The sequence below is a fragment of the Phoenix dactylifera genome, chromosome 5 (assembly GCF_051530095.1).
Source record: "Phoenix dactylifera cultivar Ajwa chromosome 5, Ajwa_hap1_PhDact_Kaust_v1.1, whole genome shotgun sequence".
Taxonomy (NCBI): Eukaryota; Viridiplantae; Streptophyta; class Magnoliopsida; order Arecales; family Arecaceae; genus Phoenix; species Phoenix dactylifera.
In genome coordinates this window covers 9656360-9670280 of record NC_143194.1, presented here as the reverse complement: position 1 = coordinate 9670280, position 13921 = coordinate 9656360, and the positions used below count along the sequence as shown (strand labels likewise).

The 13921-nt window shown below is 36.5% G+C and overlaps 1 protein-coding gene across 1 annotated transcript; it reads right to left on the bottom strand.

The window, feature by feature from the left end:
- Nucleotides 1-7865: 7865 nt before the first annotated feature.
- On the bottom strand, nt 7866-12153 carry LOC103724136 (protein indeterminate-domain 7-like). The gene is made up of 4 exons (XM_008815303.6): nt 11714-12153; nt 11120-11553; nt 10560-10959; nt 7866-8661 (listed from the first exon to the last, which is right to left on the bottom strand). The coding sequence occupies exons 2-4, from the start codon at nt 11313-11315 to the stop codon at nt 8001-8003; spliced, it is 1257 nt and encodes a 418-aa protein (XP_008813525.3). The 5' UTR covers nt 11316-11553; nt 11714-12153; the 3' UTR covers nt 7866-8000.
- Between the last annotated feature and the right edge of the window lie 1768 nt (nt 12154-13921).

Sequence of the window (13921 nt, the reverse complement as noted above, 5' to 3'; positions counted from 1 at the left end):
CCTGCAATTATTTTCCCCCACTATTGCACCAGCTTTTGGAGGTCTTTGCATCTTTTATGAGACTCCATACAAATTGCGACCTTAGCTGGTATGTTGGCCTCTTGTTTATGGCTAAAGACCAAAAATATCAAGCTTTTTTTGTTGGAGGAAATTTTAGCTGCCATTGGTATTTTAGCTAAAATATATTAAATTATATATATAATAAATCTTAGCTAATTTTTATATTTCTAAACTATTGATCAAACTAAAACATGATATAGTAGGAGTAAAAGATTTCAAAAATTCGTAGTTTTTGGATCTAGCCATTTTTTATATCTTAAATCATGATCAATATTGCTGGTTTCATTTTAAGAGGCCCTTTATTGGTTTTCATTTGGAAGCATTTAGAGCCAAATAATGAATGGTTTCTTAAAAAGAAAATTGATAAAATTGATCATGATATATAATATATAAAACGACTAGAAACCAAAAATCATGAATTCTCAAGGCCCTTTGCTAATGCATCAAAGTAAGATAAATTTGATAATTTCAATAACATGATATTATGTTTTAATTTGCGCTATAGCTTAGAAGCATATAAAATAAGTAAATTTTAATCTATATATATTTTAAATATTTAGATCAAGTTCAATGGTTTGAAGTGCAAGTCAAAAAGTCTATGCTGTGTTTTTGCTAACTAGCTATATTGCTATCATTTATTTTTCATGGCTAGACATGCTAGCAAAAGAGATCCAACTTAAATATTTTTTAGCTTTCTATACATCCCGGATAATGATCAACAGTGCTGTTTTTTTTTCCATTTCGAGAGGCTCTGCATTGTTTTCCATTAAGAAGTATTTGGAACCAAATACTCTCAAAAGCATCCTATCCTGCATATAGGTGAATATTAGTATGATATATTGCTCTACATTATTGTCCTAAATGCAGTTCTGTTACTTCTACATATAAAGATTGCTGTTTTTCATGAATGATCTCGATCATTAATGTTAAAATTTAAAATGATAATGATTTTTCCATATAGCTGCAGTTTAGCAGGTATCTTTAGAACTTAAAATGATCCGTTGGTTAATGCTTTTGATGGAATTACAGCAGGCTACTGTTATCACAGCTGATACTCATGAAACATAATTCAGATGGGGCTTTGCTTTGATTACTAGCATGTTCTCCGCAATCACATTGGCTCTCTTGCTGCTTTCTTTGGCTTACAAGGTGGCCCTGCTGAAAAAAATAGTGAATTGGTAATAATTTTATTAGTCTTCTAAAACTACCTTCTGATTTTTCTTGAATCACAGAAGATGTTTGCTGCTGTTACACATCTAATGAGATATAGTGATCTTTGGTTTGAATTCATGTTATTTATATTGGTAGCTTTGCTCTGAATCACAATGAACTTTAGATATGAGAGAGGGATCAGGTGGGGCTACGGTACCCACGCTGTCCTTTTCAGCAACCTTTGGAGCTGACCAATTTTCACAGATATCAAGGAGAGCACGCCCTTGGTTTGCGATCCTTCACGCATTTCAAGTTGTGGGATGAATGTGCAGTCCACAAAGCAACTATGGAGCCTTGGACCACAGCCATCATTTCTCAATTCTATGTTCACAGCTTTGAGCCATCGTTTCTGAATTCAAACTTCAGACTGAGTGGACACTTGGTTTTGTATCTCTTTGACAGAGCTGCATCACTATCTTGAATCTTGATGCTGCTTCCTTCTCCTACATTTATATGGTTCCTTTCAACATCAAACATCAAATCCTGCTGCGAACACTTGTAAACAAGTGATGCTCAAGATCCATGGTAACCTGCCTCTAAAGTAAATTGTTGAGAGGAATGTACATGTTATCCCTGTCGGACAAACTTACCTATAAGGTATTTATGTCCAAAACATAAAGTAATTAAACAATTAGGATAATTTGATCTTTGATTAATCATATATATTTGTTTATTAAAAATATACTAGGTGATATGGTTCCAATTGAAAAATTTGCTTTAAATATTGGTTGTCACAATTAATTAATACATCGCTAAGAAAACCAATATGCTATGTATCTTTTGTGCGCTCATTTAAAAGGTCTTCATTGTGGGGATATGGGTAAATTGAATAATGATGTCTTGGAAGCAAGGTAAAAATTCTAGGGTCAGAAGTGCAATAAATACGGATCATTTATGAGCATTCGGTAGCTGTCATTAAAAGATGAACGATCATTAAATAAGATAATCTTATACATCATATAAGATATGTCTTGTTTGACGATCATTTATCTTTTTGATGGCGGCTATGAATACTCAACAGTTCTATACGGTGCAAAGATTAAGAGGATCGTAGCTCAAGCACCAAGAGGGGGAGGAGAGAGCTTTTCGTTTTGTCATCTTGTGAGAGGTAAAGGAATAAAGTAGGAAGAAAAGGGAAAGGCTGAGCAGCCTTTTCCGGCAGGCAAATGGTTTGTAATGGACTCGTCACTGCTGCAACTCACATGCATGTACACCTCCCCACCAACTTTTTAAAAGCTGGTTGAGGATATCCCATGCAACACTTGCACTAACCTCTTTAGATAATCCCTAGAAGCTGGAATACTCTCTCTCTCTCTCTCTCTCTCTCTCTCTCTCTCTCTGTGCTTGTGTGTGAATATTCGGAATTAAGCTTTCTTTTCCTTTACAAAAGGGTGAGATCTACGCCAACGGTTCTTCCAGCCCATGTGGTGTGGTCACTACATAGCATGAATTTAGCCCCACCCCCCTTTAAAAAGATGTATTATTCCGACTGCACCACTAATTCTGTACTAAATGCATCAAAAAGTTGTCAGCTAAAAGTTATCTAGTTGACACAGGTTCATTAAGAAAAGAAAAGCAATATGAAAGCATGTATATATGTGCCACTTATTTAATTGATTAATTTTTTTTTTTGTGTTCACTGTAATTAAATTATAAATAGCATATTTTGTAATTACTGTATACACCTTAAGCTCAAACTTATAACTTCACAACCCTCCTGGTAAAAGAAAAAAGGAAAATGAAAAATACTGCTCAAGCATCCTTTATTTCTTTACCTCCAGCAAATTTCTACTGTATACATATTTCTCTAAACTTTCATATAATTAGAAATTGTTTATATTCTTTTGAACACTTCATACTTTCTTGATTGTTTAATGTACAATGAAATATTATCTAGCTCTCGGTCTAGCTCTTAACATAATTACAAAGAAAAAAAAAATTATACCACTAGCTAAAAAAAAAACACGCTACTAGCTCTCGGTCTAGCTCTTGATTTGTTTAATTTGTTTCTTTATTTTCTTTTATTTATTGTATGCTTTCTTTTTTTTTTTGAAAAAAAAATTTCTAGGAGGATTAAACAATTTTCAAATGGATCAGTAATAAAAGACATTAATTATGTATGTATTAGTAGTTTTCTAGTGCAGCCACTGCATAAGGTGGTAAGAGAAAAAATATATAACCATGAAAGCAGGACTAGTAGTTTTATGGCGGATCTCCCTCCCAATCCCAATACAATGCACGGAATTTAAGAAAGCAAAGAGAGGAAAAGGACGTGAGGATTCCGTAGGCTAAGTTTATCTCTCAGGACATCTTTTGCTCACGCGTTGACATCTCTGTAACTCCTCTTTACTCAATTACTTTCTCTTTTCCAAATTACCCTGATGTTTCAGAACTGTGCTTGGCGCGACCATCGGTGAAACCTTTTGGCCCTGCCGGCCTCCTTATCTTTTCCCTGGTCATCGAAGACTTCAAGGTCCACAGCTCTTGGCTTTAAAGTAGAAATTATACTTTAGATTGCATTTTGTTGAGTTAATTGAGCATTTTCCATGAAACAATTTCAGGCTCAGAGCATGCCAATAAATATGATCCCAAATGGATTTGAATCCTAGTCTAATATACATTTTTTTTGAAAAAAAAAATCTTTCTCTCTTTTTTGTGGGTAAGGAGTCTAGTTTACATGCAAGGGATTAAATTTGGAATTTAAACCTATGAGGGCTACATGATCTGATTTTGTTGAAGGTAGAGTGAAAAAACTGAACACATTTTATTGCAGAATTTTGGAAATATCCAAATTGATCTGTCAGTCTGTCATTATAAGATGATAATCGCAAGACCTCAATTCAGCAGTATCAAAATGTGATTCAATATATATGAGATTACCCTATCAATTTTGATGAATCCAATCCAATGGCTCATGGTTGCAAGTAAATGATCAGATTATCAATCTCCTTGGCAATCCTCTTTTGGTTGGAGGAGAATATACGGATGCACCCCACCCTCCTTAGAAAAGAAAGGGAAAGAAAGAAAAATATCCATCGACAAAAAAAAGAAAAGAAAATTACTTTTTGACCATTGTTTCAATTGTATTTAATGATCCGGACCTCTTTATCAAAAATTTACTTTTTGATTCCCAGCCTTGATGGACGTTTATCTTAGTTCCCTAGCTTATTTACAAGACAAGGATCAACGTGAAGGAAACTAATTTATAAACAAGTTATTTTTATTGAAATATTCATGGAACCATTCTTTTCCTAAAAAGGTATAATTTTCATAATAGCTTATGCTCTATCCTTCATTTAGAAAAAAGCATGAAATCATCGATGTCAAATATCTTTTAAAAATCACAAGCACTACAAACAAATGATAATTCGAAAATTAATAAGGAGTGTAACTTATTTATAAGATAGGGAACAATCAACCAGAAAACTAGCATAAAATATGTGCAATATCTATACTATTTTAAAAATCAGTACTGAATCATAGGGGATCTAAGTTGTGGGATACTTTTTTGGATTTACCAAATTATCCTGAGGATATATTGATGGTAGATGCAACTGAATGTATTTATTCAAGGGCTTTATAAAACAACTGATACAACAGAAAAACAAAATCACCATGAATAAAATATTATTTGTTTCATAAAAATAGTTTATTGGGTTTGCCGAATTTGCCCATGAATGAAATATTATTTATTTCATAAAAATAGTTTTGTTATATCACAACCATCACCATGGATTATTTTGAAAAAAGTTGATAACTAATTAAAAATTTTGATTCTAAATTCTGCATCCAATGAAATCTTTTGAGTGAATAAAATTTCTTTTATCTCTATCCCAACTAACCTCTCTATCTATTTACTAACTTACTTGCTCTTTTTCTCTATCTTCCTCTACCATAGGCTTATCCACCTCCAATCCCTATCTTCTATTAAATCTTATTTTATACTTCTTTAATATTATTTATTTTTTTAATATTTTTATTATTTATTTTGTACTTATCTATTTTTAATATTTTAGTAGACGTGCCTTGCACATTCTTGCATGCTAGTATATATAAATATGTAATAAACAATATGTTAGTTTATATTGTACCCTTAGGACTTAAAGCGAGACATCGCCATAAATTGATCCTTAGATAATAATCAAACCAAGGTATGAAAAGTTTAAAATAAATTTTTATTTTTTGAACACATGGCTATGTTATTTTGAGCAACATTTCTGTGATCTCCCATGTTATCCTGATCAACTTTTTCTTTCTATTGAGCAACATGGTGACAATGTGTCACTGCTCAAGTTTAAAATGCGGACCTCTAGAGAAAGAGAAAGTTTTCAACAGAGATATGCCAAAGAGTAGATCTAGGTCTTTGTTGATAACATGCTTTCACATGCTTTATATTTGTTAGTATAATTTTAGAGATCACGTAATAACCTGCATCATCCATAATATTTTTTTTGTGCGATCCTGTATCAATTTATATATTTTTTTTATTAGCATGATCTTGTTAGAGTAATTTTAGGAATCACATAACAACCTGTATCATCCATAATTTTTTTTTGTTAGTGTGATAATATATCAGTCTATATTATTTTTCTTATAAGAAGTCTATACACGAGTATATATAACTCCTAAGATATATCGAATGTGATGAAACAGAGAAATAAAATTACTTTTTTTCTCTCTCTCTCTCTTTCTCTTTTCATCCAAAACTTATTAGGCAAAACAAGAATTGATTTTGATTAAATCAAACTGCATAGTTTAGAGTTTTTTTTCTTCTTCTGCAAATATTTTAACATAGTATCAGAGCAACCGATCACCTAATCTACCACCACCATCTCTTTCGTCCTTGTTGCGACCGTCGTTTGCATATCTGGAAACTTTGAAAATTCCTATTGCTGATCTATCATTTTATGTTCTCGGATGAATCAACACTCAAAGATCCTCTATTTTTTTGTAGATCACAAATTCTCTGTTTTCCTACAGATCCTCTATTTTCTAGTAAATCAATATTCAAAAATCTCATATTTTATAGTAGATCTACATATCATCTATTTCTGATAGATTAATACTTGAAGATCTTTTCTTTTATATAGATCCGCAGCTCCTCTCCACCACTTTTCTTCTCAGCTATAGATATTCAGTCGTCTCTCCTCATCGTCGCTCAGCCCTTTCTCTCCATATTTGATTTTATTTGCTTTCTCTGGCTCCTTCACCATCTAGTTCGAGATCTCTTGCTTCTCTTTCATGGTGCCTCCGTCTACAAGAATCGTCGATCTTTGGTTGCCTTCTCTCTGAGCTTTGTTCTCATTGTGATTGCTATTTTCTATGCATCTTCTCGCTGCTACATTGTCAGACAAGTCAATCAGCCATATCAGCAGACACGTCAATCTCTCACATCAATCTGATATATCGACGGGTACTTGTTTGCTATGTTAGTCAGTAATATTAGTAGATGAATTGGTCTACCAAATCATTTAGCTATGTCAGCATTGCTAAATGCAGTAGTTTGCTGCGTTAGCTTTTGATTTGTTGCATCGATTTATAAGTTGTTATGCCAGCTTTTGTTATGCCATATCAAATTCTATGTTGTCACATCAGTTTAACACATTAGTCTGCGATATCAATTTCTACGTTATTATGTCAACTCCTAATTTGCTATATCAATTTTTAAGCTACTATAATAGCTCATGTTCTACTACATCAGGTTTTGTGCTGCCACGTTAGCTCTTGATCTACCACTATGTCAATCTCTGAGCTGCTATGTCAGCTTCCAGTCTATCACGTCAGTTTCTGAGCTGCTACTTCAGCTGTTGATCTAGTAAATTAGTCTCTAGGTACATTCGTGATGTAGTTTCCAAACTCAAGTTGGCACCTATAATACCATCTTGAGTTTGAAGGAGGATATTAGCATACTTTTAAAGATCGCATAATAATCTGCATCACCTATAATATTGTTTTTATAAGCATAATCTTGTATCAATTTATATTATTTTTTTTGTCAGTATGATCTTGTTAAAGTGATTTTAGAGATTACATAATAATATGTATCAACCATAATATTTTATCTTGTTAACGTGATCATTATTAGCCTATATTATTTTTTTAGATAAAATTTGTATATGAATATATATAACTCCCGGGGTATAACAAATATGGTAAAATAGAGTTTTTTTTTTTCTTCTGTAAATATTTTAACAATGTTCACATGGTTTTGATAATGGTTTAAGATCCTTTGTGGTTGGACCATAGACTTTTGTGCAGCATTAAATGGCCACCCTCAGTATCCATCAAAGGAGTACATGCTGATACGTAAGGCCACCTTCTTTGAAGGCCTGATGCAAGCTCTCGAATATTTACGGTGCCAACTGCGCGGTGCAGAAGATCCGTGCTCGAAAATACGCTCGAGCTGTTTGGTCCTACATAGGGTAAACATAATGCGCGCAGGCATGGTAGTAGCACGGTTCAATTTCTTAATGTGCGAGTACGAGCATTGGACCACTGCCGAACAAGCCAAAACTGCTTTCACAAAACTTTGACACCCATTCTACAAAGCAAATACCAAGCCACCATTGTTCCATAATTATCCAGAGAAAAACTTATAAAAATCAAATAATAAAATTCATACGATATTTCACGATATGCCTTCCATTGGTTCTAGCAATATATAAACTTAAAAAGTAGAGTAGAATAAAATTCACAAAAGAAAAGAGATGAATTCTGGGCGGGTGGCATCATCCTGGATACTCCTCCCCAAAACGAGGGGCATAGGAATGAGCTCGACGGTCACCCCACGTCCCGGGGACCGGAGGGAACCCGGCCAAGTGCTTGGCGTGGTCACCGCGGTCGCAGGAGGCGGCGGTCACCAGATCCAGGCCGAGGGCTCCGGTTAGGGAGAGCAGCTCCTCCTCGCCGGTCTCGCTGGCCACCACCCCGAGGAAGTCCCTGGTCGGGCCGTCGCTCCTCTGCCATGCGGACGGATGCCCAGCGTCGAACATCGAGCTGCCCATCTGGCCGCCGGCGGCGGTGGAGATGGTGGCGGAGCCGGTAGTCGTGGTGGTGGTTGTGGGGCCCATGGTGGAGGCTCTTTGGAGGAGGGAAGTGGCCGACAGGTAGGGGGAGGTGGCGGTGGGGAGGTGGTGGAGGTAATAAGGGTGGGGGAGGGAGGGTAGGGTGTTCTCAGGCTTGAGTTGATATGGAGTACTAGTGTTCAAGTTAGGGTTAGGGTTTGGGAGGGAGTCCCAAGAGGAGAAGGGGAGGAAGAGAGGAGGGTTGAGGAGTGGAGGGGAGATCGAAGTAGTCATCTTGGTGGCATCGGTGTTGGTGGCCATGAGTCTTGCACTCTCCTCTGCCAAGGCATCACAAAAGGCTCTATGGGTGATGAAGCTGTCCTTCCTGCAAAAGAAGATATGGACAATGAAATAGAATAATAAAAATGAATATGGAGGACCTTTACATTTTGAGCTTGAAAAGCTTTGGAAAGAAAGTGGAGGATGATGCAAATGATACTAGATAAAGAAAATCACAATCATAGGGAGGATAAGAAAGGGCGACGAAGAATAAAAGAGTAGGTTTTATTACTTTCTTTATTACATGTTGATGGAGATGGTATACATAGTTGGAAAGATCAATAAAAGGAGGTGTCATGCATGGGAGATGAGATGGGATACAAATGAGAGGGCGTAGGAGGGGTTAAGAAAAAGGAAAAGGGGTTTATATATGGAGAAAGAGAAGAAGACATTCTTGGAAGATGTTAGGAAAAAGTTCTCAGTTATAAGAGAAAGAGAGAGAGAGAGATTTTAACTAATGAAGAAGGGATTGCTTCATTTTGAATTCCACCTCGATAGCTGAATAGAGAAGGTCCTTTACATTAATAAAAAAAAAACAAAATTAACCGAAGAAACACATTCTTGACCTTCTCACTTTTTACTTCTTGGATCATCTTATATATCATTTTTTAAACATAATTTAGAGGTGCATGTAGCTCTAAGTTTTGTTTACCACGGTAGTTAAAGGAGGATTTTAATCAATATCACATTTAATTGATGCCCAAAAATAGATAAGGAAAAGAGAAGAGGTACCATTCCAGGTTTTTATTACTTCAGTTTTCAGTACAAATGCAAGAGGACAACGAAATGGGCGTGGGATAAAATCTTATAACAGTAGATACATCCAATGATATAATATCTTCCTTCCCTATGGTGTTTTGCTTTTGTTTCCAGCTTTTGTCTTGCATTACCAACACAATCTCTATAATTGATTTTAAGGAAGACTTTGATATTGACCTTGTCTCTCTCTCTCTCTCTCTCTCTCTCGTCCCATCCCCTCACATGGCAATGAAGAGTTTTGTCAGCTTAAGAACAATCATGAACTGACAACTATGTACAGTGGCGATTCTATAATCTGTCGATGCAATCAATTACGTTTCAGATAAGTCACATGCGGTTCTTCTCGTAGGTTCGTTGCCCCACATCAATAATGAACATTACATTGAGAAAAAAAGGACTTCCATTTGAGCATGAATTCCACTAGAAATCTCTTTTCTGAATCCAAACGAACAGTAAATAAAAGTAAAGGAAGACAATGGGACGCATCGAACTCTAAGTTTAAGATGTGTCCCATGTGATTGGCTAAAAATTTCATGCAGTGATCTTCTCTTTGTAGTGCCGAATATTATTAGATAATGCATGAAAAGAAATACTCTTATAACAATTATATAAAATATCTAGTTCCAGATCAAGAAATCACGAAGAATGAAGCAAAAACAGCATGCAAGAAGAAGGTAAAGACACAGAAGGGATGTCTTAATTCGCATCTGAAATCCCTTGCAGCCCAATGAAGGTCCTCGTCTCTTTTCCCTTTGAATTTTGATGGAGATAATCTTCATATAATTAGCTAGAAATCATGGAATTCTCGTTATCAAACCCTAGGTAGAAATCACACGTACGAAATCTACACCTTAGTTTGCTTTGACGAGATCAACAAGTTCATATATGTGCCCCCGGAATTCGATATCAATAATATTATTGTAGGATCCAACCTAAAGATCTCAACAACACACACACACATATATTGATAAAATAGGTCCATACTAGGCTTGCAATGAAATTACCTCGCATGAAAATCCAAGTATGTAATTCTAGGAGTAACCAAACAAGTAGGGAAACCAGGAGGTGAGGAATATATGGAGGAGAAGAAAAGGAAGAAAAGAGATTCACCTACTTCCATGATTATTACTATACTAAATAATAAATGAGTTACCTCCAGAAAACTTGAAAGAGAAGATCACCAACCTAGAGAAGAGGGCACCACAATCACATCTATACTCCCTTGTCCCACAGGTCTTCACATGGGCCTTCCAGTCAGAGTGCACAGCATATCTCTTGGAGCACTTCTCACACTTCCACTTCTTCTCCCCATGCTTCCTACTGTAGTGCTTCTTGATCCCTGTGAGGTCCCCAAGGGCCCTGGAAGGGTGGTGGTGGATACAGGATGCCTCTGGGCACACATACACCCTCTTCCTCACCCCTTCCTTGCTGCTCTTCTGCCTCAGCTTCCATGGCAGGTTGTGGCCCCTCCTGTGGAGCTGGAGGTTCTGATCCCTCTGAAAACCCTTGTTACATATCTCACACACAAATCTATTGGTAGCCATCAGGGTCTTTGGGGACAAAGCAATCACTTCAGCATCTGGGTCTATAGCCAACACCAACAAAATGGTTTTGTGAGAAAATCCGACATCAATAAAATTAGATCATAAAAACAACCATATTCTTTATTTTTTTCCCTTCTTTCGCGAGAATTTATCTTTTTATATGAATAAATTAAAAGAAAAATTGGAGGAGATCCTTCCTACCTGGGTTCCCAGGCTGGCTTCTCTTCTTCTTAGCCTTTGGTTGTGGCTCTTGTTGCTGTTGTTGGCGATACGGAGGAGATATGGGTGCGCACAGAGAGCTCAAACTATTATTGTAGTCATGGGCTCTGGTATCAGAAGAAACACTGGCTTCTTCAGACATGGAGGTGCAGTTGGACATGGTGCCCGATGGGAACATGGGAAGCTTTTCTTTTTTTTGTTCGTTTTCTTTCACCTGTGCTGGAAGAAAAAGGGCTCAAACAGTAGTATCTGGTTTCTTCCGTGTTCTTATCTCTAGGCCTAAAGCTCCTTGAGGAGAGACAGATGCAGAGAGAGACTGTGCATGTATGAGAAGAGTGGAGAGAATAAAAACTTGACTTGACTTTATCTTGTCACTTCATGGAGTGGCACAGGAGACACTTCGTGATGGATGGTACCTGAAAAAGGCATCATTGGAAGAGTGGTAATATCAAAATTCTTGTGATTTGCAGTTCTGCAGCTCAAATCGGCGAACATCTCTTTCCATGTGCTCTCAAACGCATGCAATCAAATTTCAAACAAATAAAAGGGTTTAATTTCGAGGTGTGGAAAGAGTACTCTTCCATAATTCAACTCCCTTTCTCTCTCTTGTGCTGAAAGGGATAGCACCGAGAGATTTTAGGAACTCGGTCCTGAAGGTGGTGAGCTTTATTTTTCTGTTATGAGACCGAGCTATTATTGCTGTTGGAGATTCGGGAGGGAAGGGCTGGCAAATTAGAGAAAGACCCAGAAAGCAAAAGAAACCAGTTGAGTGCAGAAATGGGCCACTCTCTCTCTCTCTGTGTGTTAGTGTGTGTGTGTGAGAGAGAGAGAGAGAGAGGGAGAGAGAGAGAGAGAGAGAGAGGTGCACAAAGTAAAATGTGGATGAGCTTCGGCCTCCCAAGGCCAGGAATCCCACCATTTGTTTCAAACATTTTTGAGACTTTATGTTTTGTAAAAGGGACTTGATTGGAGGGGGTGTTTTTAGAAAGAAGTATTTGCTTACTTGGGAGCTTAAGGGAGGCTTAGCAAGCTTTGGAAAGGGGTTAAAAGCAGATCAGACTTGCATCCACATGCTTTTTTTTTGTAGCCCACCACAAGCATGATTGACCCATTGATTGATGCCCTCACTTACCAATTAACCCGAGGTTTCCTTTTTGCAACCACACATCCTTTTTGTTTGCTAAGATCTTAGTAGCTGCTAGCTCATAGATTGGACATCAGTTCATATGCATGGATTTGCTGGTTTCATTGTCTTTCAATCTTTCCAATGGGACATTGGGATTCTCTTTTGTTTCGGTCATTCAGACATCTTGCTTTTATTATTCAGTGCATGTTTATGTTTATGGTGCCGTTGTAAAAGTGCAAGAGAGTATCTTCCTCTTAAAAAATGTACACTACTGAGTACTGACTCTCAGAATGTGCGGCAGGAGATAGTCGGGTCTACGCTGTTTCTGTTTCTAAAGTTGAGCTCAAAGCTGTATGAGAGAATATTACCCTTGCGAGGCTCACCGTGAGGATGGATTGAATTCACCTGAAAGGGGACTGGGCAAAGTAATTAGGTGGATCCTAAGCCATGCCAGGTTAGGCGATGAGCACTCACTATTGCAGGATATCCACAACTTGTTGAGGAACTGCTTGTGTAGCCTCTGAGGTCACCCATATTTACTGAGAGGCAAATGAGATTGCTGATTGGGTCGCCTCGTATGTTGTGCAGCATTCTGGTGGCTGTATGTATAATAACTATATGTCCTCACCACCTCTCCTCTCTTTCTCTTTTCTATCTTTTTGGATGTATTCATTGTAGAACAATATGATGATCCAGCTCACAAAAAAAAATGTGCGCACAGTTGCTCAACAGAGAGTTTTATTTCTATTTAGAGAAGTGGCTTGCGTAAATAAATGTATTTAAGGGAATAGGATTCCTTACCTTCACTCAAGATATGGGTCATGAAAAGTCTTTAATAAAAGCTCAATCATAGCTATTGCAATTGTACAAGAAAAGAGTAGGGCCGTGTGCATAGATTGATCTTATTGTCATAATGCCTTACTAACAATACCTTGATTTCATTAATCTCATAAAACAAATTATTTCAAGATCTATAATTTTTGTCGGGGAATAATCTTCTTGGTTGTGAACTGCACTAATCCTTTTCACCAAAACGAGAAGTATGTTCACTAGAAAATTGTAGGATGCACTTTCATATTGTTAATATTTGTTTTCTACCATAAAAATTTGTACACATGATTCTACATTATGATATTCCTATTATTCCTAATGTCATAATATTTGCACACCCTAAAAACAGTGTCTAGAAATGTGAGAACATATCATATTAAAACTGACACGCTATAAAAAAGTTTTATGTTTAGCCTTAATATGGTTTTCATGGCATGGATTTATTAAGAGATTCTTTGCAAGTATTCAAGAGTTGATATCTTAATGTTGAATATATCATGATGGCTATAAAAATTTTAACTATTATATTTAGTCAGAGAACACTTGCACATGTGAGGAGGCTCTGGATACAGCGACACTCATGCAAGAAAAGCTTAACTAATTTAATACTAAAAATAGTATAGATGAAAAATTCCCCGGAATATTTAATTTGCTAATTTATTCCGTATCGATATCAACTTAATTAATACTAATTATGTAGCACCCAACCCATCTAATAAGAAATTGGCCTAGTCTACTTGATCGGCTCAGATATAAGTGTTGTAGTAGGAGATGATATAAAAAAAAGATATATAGAGCCCTATTCAAATTGGAATGGAAGATGAAAA